Source organism: Arabidopsis lyrata (assembly GCF_000004255.2).
Source record: "Arabidopsis lyrata subsp. lyrata unplaced genomic scaffold ARALYscaffold_3, whole genome shotgun sequence".
Classification (NCBI taxonomy): Eukaryota; Viridiplantae; Streptophyta; class Magnoliopsida; order Brassicales; family Brassicaceae; genus Arabidopsis; species Arabidopsis lyrata.
In genome coordinates, this window is record NW_003302553.1 from 12,824,962 (window position 1) to 12,838,507 (window position 13,546).

General features: G+C 35.4%; 3 protein-coding genes across 3 annotated transcripts; 2 read left to right on the plus strand and 1 right to left on the minus strand.

The window, feature by feature from the left end:
- Positions 1-655: 655 nt before the first annotated feature.
- On the plus strand, positions 656-2,565 carry LOC9319669 (cytochrome b561 and DOMON domain-containing protein At3g25290). Its single transcript, XM_002883556.2, has 3 exons — positions 656-1,421; positions 1,511-1,765; positions 1,959-2,565. Exons 1-3 carry the CDS (start codon positions 690-692, stop codon positions 2,229-2,231), a joined length of 1,260 nt encoding a protein of 419 aa, XP_002883602.2. The 5' UTR covers positions 656-689; the 3' UTR covers positions 2,232-2,565.
- A 5,629-nt stretch (positions 2,566-8,194) lies between these two features.
- On the plus strand, positions 8,195-9,381 carry LOC9321770 (dCTP pyrophosphatase 1). Its single transcript, XM_021032017.1, has 2 exons — positions 8,195-8,445; positions 8,978-9,381. Exons 1-2 carry the CDS (start codon positions 8,317-8,319, stop codon positions 9,266-9,268), a joined length of 420 nt encoding a protein of 139 aa, XP_020887676.1. The 5' UTR covers positions 8,195-8,316; the 3' UTR covers positions 9,269-9,381.
- Positions 9,382-9,409: 28 nt separating this feature from the next.
- On the minus strand, positions 9,410-11,641 carry LOC9319671 (probable sodium/metabolite cotransporter BASS3, chloroplastic). The gene is made up of 5 exons (XM_002885658.2): positions 10,978-11,641; positions 10,714-10,809; positions 10,317-10,623; positions 9,993-10,240; positions 9,410-9,890 (listed from the first exon to the last, which is right to left on the minus strand). The coding sequence occupies exons 1-5, from the start codon at positions 11,556-11,558 to the stop codon at positions 9,650-9,652; spliced, it is 1,473 nt and encodes a 490-aa protein (XP_002885704.2). The 5' UTR covers positions 11,559-11,641; the 3' UTR covers positions 9,410-9,649.
- Positions 11,642-13,546: the final 1,905 nt, after the last annotated feature.

Consider the following 13,546-nt stretch of genomic DNA (forward strand, 5'->3'; position numbering starts at 1 on the left):
AACAAGAGACCACCTTTTTTTCTCTTGTCACTACGGAGCAACAATATGGGCAGCCCTCGCAAAGGGTCTTCTTAAAACAAGGTATACAACAGATTGGTCACTCCTCATTGAGTTTATTTCTTCGCATCAGCTGAATCGTGTGGAAGGATTCCTTATCTGATATGTTTTCCAAGTGGTGGTCTATACGATATGAAGAGAAAGAAACGGGAGAAGGCATGGCGATGACCCGGAACCGGCAGATCGTATCATAGGATGGATCGATAAGCAAATAAGGAATCAGATTTCGGCTATTCGACAACAGGGAGATAGGCGATACGAGGCAGCCTATCAACTATGGCTTCAAGCGCGTGGTTAAGGCCACAAATCTTTTCAACATTGTTTTAAATTTCATTTTTCAGCCGAATTTATTCTAAGAACGATGCACTAGTTGTAAAAACGTATATTTTTTCTTTTGAATATAATTTAACATTAGATTCAAACAAAAAAAAAAGAACAAATCCTTCTTGGTGTGAACAAAGTCCTTCTTTGGTGTAATGTATAACTATCAAAACGTACTTAATCTGAATTTGTTCTCTTTAGATTCCTTACATCATTCTGACGTATTCTCAAAAAGCAAAACAAAAAAAAAAAGCTAAAACTGAAAAATCTATTATTGGCTAGTCCATGTTAAATATCACATACCAAAACACATGCTAGTTTTATCACCACTTAAAAAGAGAGTTCTATTTATTCCGCCAAAAACCTTTACGGTTATTACAATCCATCCAACAATGTCTTCTTCTTCCGTAAGAATCTCTCTCTCCTTCATTTTCTTGGCTCTGCTAATCTCACCGTCTGTCTCACAAACCTGTAAGTCACAGACGTTTTCCGGCGATAAAACTTACCCTCACTGCCTTGACCTCCCTCAACTCAAAGCCTTCCTACACTATTCCTACGATGCCTCCAACACAAGTCTCGCCGTCGTCTTCTCTGCTCCGCCGGCAAAGCCTGGTGGATGGATCGCGTGGGCGATTAATCCAACGGCTACCGGTATGGTCGGAGCTCAAACCCTTGTCGCTTACAAGGATCCAGGTAATGGTGTTGCCGTTGTGAAGACGCTAAACATTAGCTCCTATAGTTCGCTGATTCCGTCGAAATTGGCGTTTGATGTTTGGGATATGAAAGCCGAGGAGGCGGCGAGGGATGGAGGAACTTTGAGAATCTTTGCTAGGGTTAAGGTTCCGGCTGATTTGGTTGCAAAGGGAAAGGTTAATCAGGTTTGGCAAGTTGGTCCTGAATTAGGTCCTGGTGGAATGATTGGGAGGCACGCTTTCGACCCGTCGAATCTCGCTTCTATGGGCTCTCTTGATTTAAAAGGTGACAATAGCGGTGGCACAATCTCTGGGGGCGGCGAGGTAAATGCCAAGATCAAGAACAGAAATGTAAGTTTCTATATAACAAGTTTTTTTTTAACCAATAGATTATGATTTCTAATTGGTAATTGAAGCTAAATTTGGTGATGATTGTGTAGATTCATGGGATATTAAACGCAGTGAGCTGGGGAATTTTGTTTCCCATAGGAGCAATAATAGCCAGGTACATGAGAGTATTTGAATCCGCCGATCCGGCCTGGTTTTACCTCCACGTGTCTTGTCAATTTTCTGCTTATGTCATCGGTGTTGCCGGTTGGGCCACGGGACTCAAGCTAGGCAACGAGTCAGCGGGTATTCGCTTCTCCGCCCACCGTAACATTGGTATTGCCCTCTTCACCCTTGCCACCATTCAGGTAATTACAAGAAGATCTCTGTTTTAGGCTCTGTTTTTACCCTTTAAAGTTTAAAGATTCAAGCTTTTGACTATGTTTTGGATACCATGTTAAGTTTCACATGTTTCTAATGAAGATGTCCATATCTTTAAAATAGTATGTAACATCGCGATGTGAATCATTTTGACATGTTGAATTAAAATTCTTTGTATAGATGTTTGCGATGTTGTTGCGGCCTAAGAAAGATCACAAGTACAGATTCTATTGGAATATCTACCACCATGGAGTCGGCTATGCGATCCTCATCCTCGGGATCATTAATGTCTTCAAAGGTCTCAACATCTTGAAACCACAAGACACGTACAAGACGGCTTACATTGCAGTGATTGCGATTCTTGGAGGCATTGCTTTGCTCTTAGAAGCCATCACTTGGGTCGTTGTACTCAAGAGAAAATCAAACAACTCAATGAAGCCTCTTAGGACATAAGCCAACAAAGATCTGGTCAACTTACAAAAGATTCATCTGCAGTAGTTGTTATTAATTTATTATGAACTCTTGTGTTATTAATGTATAGAACAAGAGTATCACATGTATTATTATTCTCTTGTTTTGTAGCTTTTGGTTTTGTTTCTTGGGTTATGAATTTTTTTTTGTAGGGAGTAAGTTTTTCGAAATAGTTCCTATTCTACTTTGAATCAATGATTTTTTCAGTTTCCAACTAATTATTTGGACTTATTCCCATGTGATTACAAAAGACAATCAAATATGTCCACATGCTTTGGGTTGTGGCCAATTAATAAGATAAAACGTCTTTGTACTAGTCTTAGACAAATTATGGTGCCAAAACATAATCATACCTAGGTGTCTTTCTCAAAGTGATTTTCATTAATATCTATTTTTGTCCTCGCATCATTAGTCGTTAGACACATTAGCAAAAAAACTTTAACTTTTATTCTAAGGAATTAATGTCAAACTTTTGTTGAAATCTCATTTGAAAACTTTTTCAACGTTGTTTCTTTCTATGGTTTGTTTGAAATTCATTTGATAACTTTTGAAATTGAAACTTTATTACTTTCTTCAGCAAAGGTGACCATATATGATATATGGATATTTTCACAAATAATTTTTAAAAATTTATCAAAGGGAGAGATAACCTTTAAAAGGTGGGGTGTGGATTGTCGAGCTTAGATTTCCATGTGTCATTTGCATGGTTACCTTCTTTTTTCTTGGCTACATTTTGTTAAAAGCCCTCTCATTTTCAAATTCTCATAATTAAGGGAACTTTGTTCCGCAAACTTAGGCCCATTTAAGTGTCCATTGTTCATCATTGTCTTGTTATTATACTCATCAACTAGGATCGGACCTGCGGTCCACCGCGGGAGAATATTGGTTTACATACGTTGCGTTTAATATTGTGTGTGTTTTTTAGTAGAACGAATCGTGTAGTATACTTATAAATATTCATAATAACGAATTGTAGAGAAAATGTAAAATTGTTTATAAATATACCCATCGTATTAATTATGATTTACAAAATAGAATTTTGTGTTTTAAAATTCTAAAATTAGACGATTCATGGGAATTAAAGCAGTCAAAATAGGTCAAAAACCGCGGGTCGAGTCCACATCATGTCACTATAGGGCAGATTTGGGAAAATATATTAAACCCACAAATAAGCGGGCCACATGGATTAATTCGCAGTGGATCATAGGTTTAATCGGTTTTCATCCGCGGGTTGGTGGATCAGCCCGCATATTAGAATTTATTGATAAAATTATAATTTATTCAACATGTGGTAGTTTAAACAAACTTTTAATAGTATTTTTATTTATTTATTTATTTTAGTAGTATTTTAAATTTTGGTTACTTTAAAATTATTTAAACAAAATCCATGGACAATCCCGCAAATCCGCGGGTCGTGCGGACCGACTAACTACAAGTCAAAATATTTTTTGTCTATCGCAAAACGGACTTAACGGGACGAATCAACTCGCTTTGACAGTTCTAATGGGAATATTATTTAGTCATACAACAAAATGAAGTTTGGACATAGTAATAATAGAATATGTATCTTATTTGTTAGATGAAAGATTGAAAGATGAAGTATAATGATTAAAAATTAATTATTATTTTTCATGATTCACAAAATTTAATAAATACTTATCATCTTGTTGAATAATTCTAAAATCATATTCAATAAATCTTTATAAATTGAAAATTAAACTTCTTTGGTAAGCTATAGGTATGAAAATATCATAATTTCGATTTAATCTAATTAAATTAAAATTAGTTACATGGATTTCATATCTATTTAATTTACACGACCAAAATAAAAATATCTATTTAATTTACACGACCAAAATAAAAATATCAATTTAATTTATAAAACAGATGAGTTATTTGTGATAAATTTTCTAGAAATCTTTAGAAGCAAATAAAATATCTTTCAATTAATGATAATTGGCTAAAATGAGCGAAATTAATAACAAAAACGTTGATTGTTATGGAATTAGTCCCAAAAATATATGAACAAATTTATTATACGTAATTAATGTATAATATTGTTCGGAATATGCTTTTATTATTAGTTACCATAAGTACAATCAGATTTTATTTGAATTCCATAAATATTTGATTTTATTTCGATTTTTCATTATTAATTCGAATTTATATTCCAAAAAAAAAATCAAAGATCCGATTTCAGAATTTCGGATCAATTTTCTGATTTTAGAACGACCCATTTTCATTTGTACTTCTCTTTTAATAGTATAGAGATGAAGACTTGAAGTTTTTAATTTTTATGGTTCTTTGTACGTATAGATAAAAACAGTTTATAAATGGTGGAGTTCAAATACAATTTTACGTTGTGTTGCTTCAAATTATAGATTTGCCACGTTTGAATAAAAGCAAATAAATCGAGCATAATTTCATGAATAAAATCATCACAATTTATCCTTTAACAAAAAAAAAAGCCATAGTTAGTATAATTTTCATACTCATCATACTAAAACTATTTTGGTATAACCGTATAAGAAACGTTTGGATTTCATGTCCGTAATAGAATAGAATTGCTTATTCATAATAGAAATGAAAAAAAAAAAAAAAAGTGGTTAACAAAAAAAAAAAAGAAAAAAAAAAAGGAGTCAAATGATTTCGTTTCACGTGAAAAAGAAGAGCTAACGATTTCCTTTTCTTTTTTCAAACGCATGATGTTAGGAGGCCGATATATCGAAAACTAGAAATCGATCAAGATCAAATAGCTAAAATAACCAATAAATATTTGCCGAAATGACTAGTGGAAGTCACAAAATTTAAAAGATTCAATTCTAGAATAATTTAAAAGATCTAGAAGATTCAAATATCGTTCAATATATAAACTATAAAGTAGCTAGTTTATAAAATTAACTTATGAAATTTTTGTTTTTATTTTTTGGTGTAAATGTTAATCTAAGTTTATGTCTCATATACGTAGATGTATCTTGTAGTTTTCAATCTTGAGAATGTAATTCCTCCATATACTTTTGCATTCGTACCCTTGTCAATCTATATGTAGCCATTATTATTTTCAAAGAATGCATGTAAAAATAATAGAAATACGTACCATGTAAATGTGTTCTAGCTGTATATAACAATAGTATTGTCGAATTTGAGAGTTGATACGAGATTGAGAAGATTTGGGCAAAAGTAGCAGAAAACAGGGAGGGTGCGTTACACGCGCCAAACTTTTTTCTCTCCCAATTTTTCCAGCCGTCAAACCCTAGCTTCGTTGTTGCGCTCGCCTCTCCGGTCACCGGCACTCCTTGCCGGTACCGTGAGAGGGCTCTTTGTCGTTGTATTTCTTTTCCTTCGTCATGTTTGTTTGCTCCGGCGGTGGTGGCGTGGATCGACTCTTCTTCTCTGAAGCCAAGTGTTGGTGGTGAGCCATCGCTTGGAGAGAATTTTCTCGCCATTGGGGTTGGGTCGCCGATGCTAGTGGTTGCTTGAGGACGGTGGCTATGGTGTTTGACGTCTCTGGTGGTTTTTGGCGAGTCATCTTTCTTCGCGGTGGTTTCTGATCTGTTTTCAGATCTTGGTTCATGGTGGCTTTGAGTTGGCCTGGGAGCAGTTCGGTCTCCTCACGGTGGTTGTGCTTGTGGCGTCTCAGGATTCCGGTGTAGCTAGCCTGTATCTCCTCGCCTTTCTCCTTGTTCAGGGTTGGTGTCGATCCGGTTCCTCGGCTTCATCACGGAGCTTCTCTTCCTTCGTTTCGGTCTCTCCTTCATCGGTTTTCTCCAGCTTTCGGGTGCTGAGTTTGAGGCTTCGGATCTGTGGCACAAGTGGAGGCTTCCTTGGCTTTTGCTTTGCAATAGTGGCTTTTGGTTGTTCGTGTGGCAGATAGGCTCGCCGTGAAGAAGTTTCTTTGGTTTATGGCGAGTCTCCTCTTTCTTGTGAGAGGACGTTGGTGTCAGTCTCGTCTTTCGTTGCAACTTGTTTGTGGCGTCTCGTCAGGTTCCCTTATCTCAGTTTCTGTGGTTCGATGTTGGTGTTTCTTTTTCGTGTATCAGCTTTGGAGGTGTGCGTCTTGTCTGAGTGGAGTCTTCTAGGGAAGAATAGAGGCGGCGCTTTGGTCTTCGTGGCATCGCTTATCCGTGGGAGATGGTTCCTGTTTTAGTGATAGGAATGGTGATCGAAGGTGGTTTCTTTGGTTGCCCGCAGATGCTCCTGTAACCGTCGGGTTTGTGAATTAGTCTACTGTTGTCATTGCGTTTTTGCGTTAGTTTGCGGAGAAGCTGCAGGCGCCTTATCCGGAGGTTTTGAGGACTGGTCTCTGCTAGGGTCTGCTCGTGGCAACTAGGATGGGACTCCGGCTCCTTGGTTTCTTGGAGTTGTGGAAATCACGCAAATTTCCGAGTTTGGCATCTCGGAATCGGTGTTTCTTCTCTAATTTCCGCTCTACGTTTTCGTTTTTCTCCATTGTTGTTTTGTATTGTCTGCAAATTCTGTAGTTTTTGTTTTTTTCCGCTACTTGTATTCCTTGTAATTTCTGTCGAAACTTCGAAAATGGTATAAATACTTCACATTTTACCAAAAAAAAAAAAAAAAAAAAAAAACAGGGAGGGAACTAGGGAGAGAATGAGGCTCACGTATCATCACTTAAACAAAACCTCTATACAAACAAATTGTTACAAAATAAATATTGGGTCGTTACATTAAAGTGATGAGAATATATTTGGGCTAAATTTCAATGGGCCTGGTTAGTGATTTCCCCTCATTTTTTTCTTTCCATTAGGAAATTTATACATAGGTTGTTTTTTTCTTTCTTTCTTTTTACATAGGTTGTTTATGTTCACTAATTCTAGAAAATCTATGTGAAAAAGATGGCTAATTCCTGATGCATTAACATGCACTTTCTCACCTAAATTAGAGGTTCTAGAAGAGAGACTTCATTGTATCTCTTAGCTTCGAGTAGTAAAAGTTACCCATTCGTGTTAGCACAATACCAATCCAACTCAGAAGAAAGACTATCACTTGTTTACGAATCATCAATCCATCATATTTTACCTTTGATCGTCGGCAATGTGGGTATCAAAAACAGAACCCCCGGCTCAGATTTGTTTTGTGCTTTTTACCATACTACTATACTAGAGACTCACTATCACATATTCAGATGTTTTAAATTATCCATAGAGCACCAATTTATAACATTGTAAACCTAATCACTCTGCATTTTACATAGGAACCATAAAATCCACATGAAGAAATTGTGTTGTATATTATTGGATCGCTGCATCAAACATTTTTTTTATGTCATCTCTATTTTGCTACTCTTGTGGTCACCTGACTTCACTGCTAAATAGTAATCAAAAGTCGAAATTTAAATCTTTATATAAAACTTACATACCCTAGCTCACATTTAGATTGATCAAGTTTGATTAAGCCTAAGCTTAAATATAAATGGTTTTCAACCAAATTGTTTCCGATACGTCAGTTCAAAATGGTATCTCAAATAGTAAAATATCTCAAAGTCATGTTTTTTTTTTTTCATTTCTAATTCAAAGAATCATATTCTTCTTTTGATTTTCTATTAACAAGCCAATATTTTCTTAGTTCAATTATAAAAATAGTCATCACTCCCAATTTAATTAGAATTTTTATAACAATGTATCATTTATCAAAAAAAAAATGTATTTGGAAAAATTATAGAGAGACAAGAATAAATTGACTGAAAAGAATATGAATAGAACCGTCCCATAATTAAAACTTTAAAAAAAGAGAGATTCTATTTCTCATTGTGACCCACGAATAGGACAAAGCCACGACAACACAGTGATAAAGTAACTGCCACGTGTCGGTCTCGCCTATAACCTTGATTTATTCAGCATGTCTCTCTTCGACAGGAAACATCCGGTAACCGGTTATCTTCTCCACCTCTCTCTCTCTGTCTCTCACTCAAAACCCTTTTATATAGAAGAGAATCGACTCGAGTTTCATAAAACTACCAAATTTTGGTTTCTGGGCAAAGATTTTGGTTTCTGGTCTTTGCCCATAGAGATACTAGGGTTTAAGTCTTTTGTGTAAAAAATCATCGATAATGAAAAAGGGAGAAGAAGGAGGAGAAGAAGAGGTTTCTCTTCAAACTCTGAGTAAGAAAATGGATGATTTTGCAAAAGCTAGAGATTGGGAGAAGTATCACAGCCCAAGGAATCTCCTTCTTGCCATGGTATCTTTGTTTTATCTGTATTAATCTCTTATGTCTCATGAAAATTGAAATGGGTCTTGTTTTTGTTCATTGTCTAATAAACAAAAACTTGGTTTTTTTCTCTATCAAATCTGATCCTTGATTTGGGTCTTCATGTCTGTTATTCTCCTGATCTTTTTTTTCTCTAATTTGATGTTTGTTTCCATGAAAAGTTTCAATCTTTTTGTAACTAAAACAGATAAATATTGTGACTTGCTCTGTTTTGGCTTTATAATTTGGACTTTGATTGTAACTTGTAAGTGGAAGACTCGTAGATCTGAAGTCGAATCAGTCTTCAATTAACGTAAACAACGACAAAAACATGTGATTGTCCCTTTTCTTGAGTAAAGTGTTCAACTTTGATTAGGCCACATGTACCTTCTATGCCCTACAATCTAGTCTGAATTAAAGGTCAAAAATTTATGTTTCTTGTGTGTTTTGTTGCATTAGAAAAGATTTAAGAAGTGAATTGAGAAAGATGAAGAGAGCTTAAGGAGTATGGAAAATGTTGCAGGTGGGTGAAGTGGGAGAGCTATCAGAGATATTCCAATGGAAAGGGGAAGTGGCTAGAGGATGTCCAGATTGGAAAGAAGAAGAGAAAGTGCATCTTGGAGAAGAGTTATCAGATGTGTTGTTGTATTTGGTGAGGCTTTCGGATGCGTGTGGTGTTGATTTAGGCAAAGCGGCTTTGCGCAAGATCGAGCTTAATGCTATTAAGTATCCAGCACCCAAACAGACTGATGATCATTGTGTTGGTGATGGTGAACATTCAAGCGGCAATATTAAGTTGAATGAAGAACATTAATCTCTCTTGTTAGTGGTTTCGTGAGTGTGTTTTATTATGGGTGTTTTCTTGTTATGAATTTGGAGCAAGAGACAAGATCATATAATCTTTGAAGGCCTCTAATTATATTTTCATTGGTTTATGTATTTGCCTTTCACTGAATTTTGCAGTAAGTCCACACTGAGAGGCAACAAAAGATCAACTTTTTATACCATGAATTAGCAGATTACATACAAGATGATTGATGAACACCATTTTGTCTACACTACCTATACCATCCCCTCTAAACCTTATCTTAACTTCCCAAATGCTGTTTGTACAACAAATCAAAAACCGGAAAGTGTTTGCCATCAATGTCCCGAGGTTCCCTTCCTTTACAGGTTTGTTGCGGCTGGATATTGCTCATGATTCAGCGCTGTAGCCACTGCTTTGCGGGGTTGATAGCGACAGAAAATCCCTGATTCGGAACCCATTGCCCCAGAAAGAGGCAAGGCATAGACCCATTATGGCCATTACAACCACAGAGCAAGCTGCTGGCACGGCTTGGCTGCTACCAAGGAACTGGCTTGCAAGAAGCCCCGCTAATGTGGAGCTCTGCATTCCAGTGCAAAGGGAGATAGTCCGGCTTACTTCTTCCTCTTGCCTGGTTAAAAAATCCAACAACATAACCCAATAAAATTTCAGAGTTCTATGGATTAAGGAAAATATGAAGAGATACAAAAAGAACATGGATGATTGGAGTTACCGTAAGCCTGGGATCTTAGAGAACCAATATCCCAAGACAAATGCTACGGCATGGAATGTAACAATTGGAACAATCAATCCAAGACCTTCAGCTGACAGAATCTGACTGCGATTTATCGAAAGTGGGCTTCCAATGCACAATGAAGTGCATACCATAGCAACAAATGGCATCACGGGTTGAAGAAGAGTGACCACAGGCTTTGCATAAGTATTTAACACAAGGCCAAGAGAGACTGGAACAAGTACCACCTACAGATAGTAAAGCTCGTTGGACCTCAAAAGAGAACGATGATAAGTTCTTGAAGATCATATTCCTAAACCTTACCTGAAGTATGGACTTGGACATGGCAACTGCATCAACAGGAACTACCGATCCAATCAGAAGACCACTTAGCAAAGGCGTAAAGATTACAGAGGCAATAGTTGTAGAACTAGTGAGAAGAATGCTCATAGCCACATCTGCTTTACTCAGAGAACTCGCGTAACTAGACAACTGCGCCCCAGCCACACAACACGTGAGTACAAAACCAGCGTAGAAGGTCCTCGGCATCCCAAAGGCATTAGCAATTAAAACTCCGAGAAGCGGTTTCAAAACGTACTGAGCAACAAACCCAACAGATAACGGCACTGGCCTGCAACCAACCAAACAATGTCCACACAAATTTTACAAAATCTGCTTAACTAAACTGATCATAAAACTTACAAAAGAATGCTCAAACTACCTTTTGAATGCAAGAGCAAAATCGTCAATCGAAAGCTGAATTCCAATAGATAACATAATCCCTCCAAGAGCAGGAGCATAAAGTTCTTTAGATACCCTGAAAACATTTCATCTGATATTCATCTTAAAACAAAAGCCATAGACTTGGTCATTGATTCTCCTGAAAGTATCTTACTTCTGAGCTAAAACACCAAATTCTATACACCAATTTAATTATAGACACATAATGCTAAGGTACAGAGAAAGAGAGAGTTTGTGTGCAAACCAAGTGAAACTAGGTGGGTAACAGAGAGCAGCAACGGCGGTGAGAGCGACGACAAACGGAAGCAAAGCAGACCAAAACTGAGACGAATCAGCTCTCTCTGTAACATCAGTTCCACCACAAAACGATAACAGAGACATGTTCCCATCTCTCCAATGTAATCCAACTCTACCCATAAACGGCGTCGTTGAACACGCCACCACCGGCACCAATCCGCCGTTTCTCCGCCGTGGTCTAAAATCTAGAAACTTACTAAGCGATGAAGAATGAAGAGAAGAGAGAGATGAACTAGAAGACCGTAATTGGCAATTGAAGCACTGAGATTTAGAAAGTGATTGTCTTTGTATAGCTGGTGGTGGGAGAGACAAAGAAGCGATTAAAGTCATTCTCTTTTTGTCTGAATTTTGTAAAGGTTGGATTTTTAGAAGAGTAGACGACGGAGGAAGGTGAAGCGCCGCCGTGAAATGGCGCCGTGGAAATTGAGAGGGTGAGGTTTGGATTGAAGAAGAAGAAGGAAATGATAATATAGAAAATTGGAAATATCTAAAGGGGAAAGATTTCTTAAGGTTTACTGGTTTAGGCATGATTGACAAGTACTGTGCAAGAAAATTGAACGGCTGAGATTGGTTGGTGACGTGATTGATCGTCGATGACTCTTTCTAGCATTGTTGGATGAATATGGGTGGCAGATTGTTGTTTTGTTTGGTGCGAGACTCAAAATTGATGTATTAGTTTGGATGTTAAATTTGATTGCATTAAGAAATGTGATTTGTAAAATCATATGTTAAGGTGTTAATGATGAGATACTTTCTCAACCTAATTTCTTACAAATAAAAAATCCCAAATTTTCACATACATTTCCGGAGGGAAGAAGTATTTTCAACCGTTTTACCATTAAAACACTGTCATGTAAATTACTGATTAGAAATTGTCGTTCATCAAAATCGGTAGGAAATTTTCAAACAAAATTTTTTATGGGAAGAACAGTCGTAATTTTACGTGGAAAAGTCGTCGAATTTTTTTTCACCGATTTTCGACTATTTTATGTCAAAAATAATCTCCGATTAGGATTTCTCATCAATTACCTTCCCAGGTATTTCCACCACTTAATTCCCTAATCTAAATTTCAAAGATTTTTAGACAACTATTTTAAAAATAATTAAAATTTAATATAATAATATTTATATAACGTTTATGTAAAACAATCCTCCAAATAACATGTTTGCAAATTCACCTTCTATTTACAAAAATGCATATCAAATTCAAACCAAAGTTAAATTTAACCTGCAATATGATTAGTTGTCACCACCGTGAAGTTTTTAAAGTTATGGAACGTAATATTGAAATGCTATTTAACGTTAGATAAAAATAAAACTAAAAGAAATTATTTATTACATAATTTTGAAATTTGAAGTTTAGAAAAAATAGAAAAATAAAATAAAAAATGATTCACATAAATAAAACCGAAATGAAACGGAACTATTCCTGAGTCTCGTCTTCATCATCATCCAGTGGCGGACGTACGTTGCTATTAAGGGGGGCACTTGCCACTGGTAAAATTTCCAAAGTTAATATAATACAAACATAATTCAAAAACGCTTTTTTTTTTGTTTCCTTTGTAAACAAGCCCATATTTTATTAATAATATAATGTTAAATCATTTTCGTTAACTGGTAAAAATTTAATCAAATGCTTTAACTTACTTAGAAGGTTCATTTTTGTTAACAAAATTAAAGTTTTTTATTTATTTAATATTATTGCTCCGGATAAAATTAATTTATGGATCTGCCACTGTCATCATCTTTTGGGACTTCCTGAACTTTTTGGGAATACGTTTTGTAATGTTGGAAAAATAATTTGTCTTCTTAACTTCGTTGATCAGCTGTGTATGATGAGCAATATTTATCCCAACAATAGATATAAATTCCTAATCATCATGTTCTTAGAAAAAAATATGTTTAACATAGTCATATATGTAGCTTCAAATATGATACTATATAAATATCGATATGGTAAAATTTAAAATATACCTTTATTTAAAATATAATGTAAATAAAAGATAAATGTTTTACTATAATATTATAGAAATATTTTTATATTTGAAAAGATAACATTGTATGAATTGGATATTTATATTTCAATCTAAAAATGCAAATGTAAGATTTTTAAATGTATTATGACATTCAAAATAGTTGACTGAATCATATTTTTTACAGGTAATAACATTATCTCTTTTAGTAGTAAAAGTGTTTTTCCTTTAATTTTTTATTCTTTCCAGTTCCATGTTTTTATATTTGAAAAGATAATATTTGATTTTTGGGAGACTCACAAAAATGTCCCTTTTTCAATACCCTTTTTCAAAAATGCTCCATTTGGCTGTCCATTTTTAAAAATACCTCTTTTTATGTACAAAATGACTAAATTACCCTTCTTTTAATAAAAAATATCACAAATATATAAGAAAAACATGAGAATGTCCACACATCAAAATTACAAATTTGATTTTGTAAAAACTTGTAAAACCTTAAAATACCTTGTAAAATTTTCCCGCCAAAATTTTCCCGCAAAAAAA

What these genes read in the sequence shown, in the direction of transcription:
- LOC9319669 (XM_002883556.2), top strand. Translation starts at nt 690, where the DNA reads ATGCTAGTTTTATCACCACTTAAAAAGAGAGTTCTATTTATTCCGCCA. An exon ending in CCAAGATCAAGAACAGAAAT is followed by an intron (nt 1,422 to 1,510) that starts GTAAGTTTCTAT and finishes ATGATTGTGTAG; the next exon opens with ATTCATGGGATATTAAACGC. An exon ending in TCACCCTTGCCACCATTCAG is followed by an intron (nt 1,766 to 1,958) that starts GTAATTACAAGA and finishes TTCTTTGTATAG; the next exon opens with ATGTTTGCGATGTTGTTGCG.
- LOC9321770 (XM_021032017.1), top strand. Translation starts at nt 8,317, where the DNA reads ATGAAAAAGGGAGAAGAAGGAGGAGAAGAAGAGGTTTCTCTTCAAACT. An exon ending in GGAATCTCCTTCTTGCCATG is followed by an intron (nt 8,446 to 8,977) that starts GTATCTTTGTTT and finishes AAAATGTTGCAG; the next exon opens with GTGGGTGAAGTGGGAGAGCT.
- LOC9319671 (XM_002885658.2), bottom strand. Translation starts at nt 11,558, where the DNA reads ATGCCTAAACCAGTAAACCTTAAGAAATCTTTCCCCTTTAGATATTTC. An exon ending in TACCCACCTAGTTTCACTTG is followed by an intron (nt 10,810 to 10,977) that starts GTTTGCACACAA and finishes AAATGTTTTCAG; the next exon opens with GGTATCTAAAGAACTTTATG. An exon ending in TCTAAGATCCCAGGCTTACG is followed by an intron (nt 9,891 to 9,992) that starts GTAACTCCAATC and finishes TTTTTTAACCAG; the next exon opens with GCAAGAGGAAGAAGTAAGCC.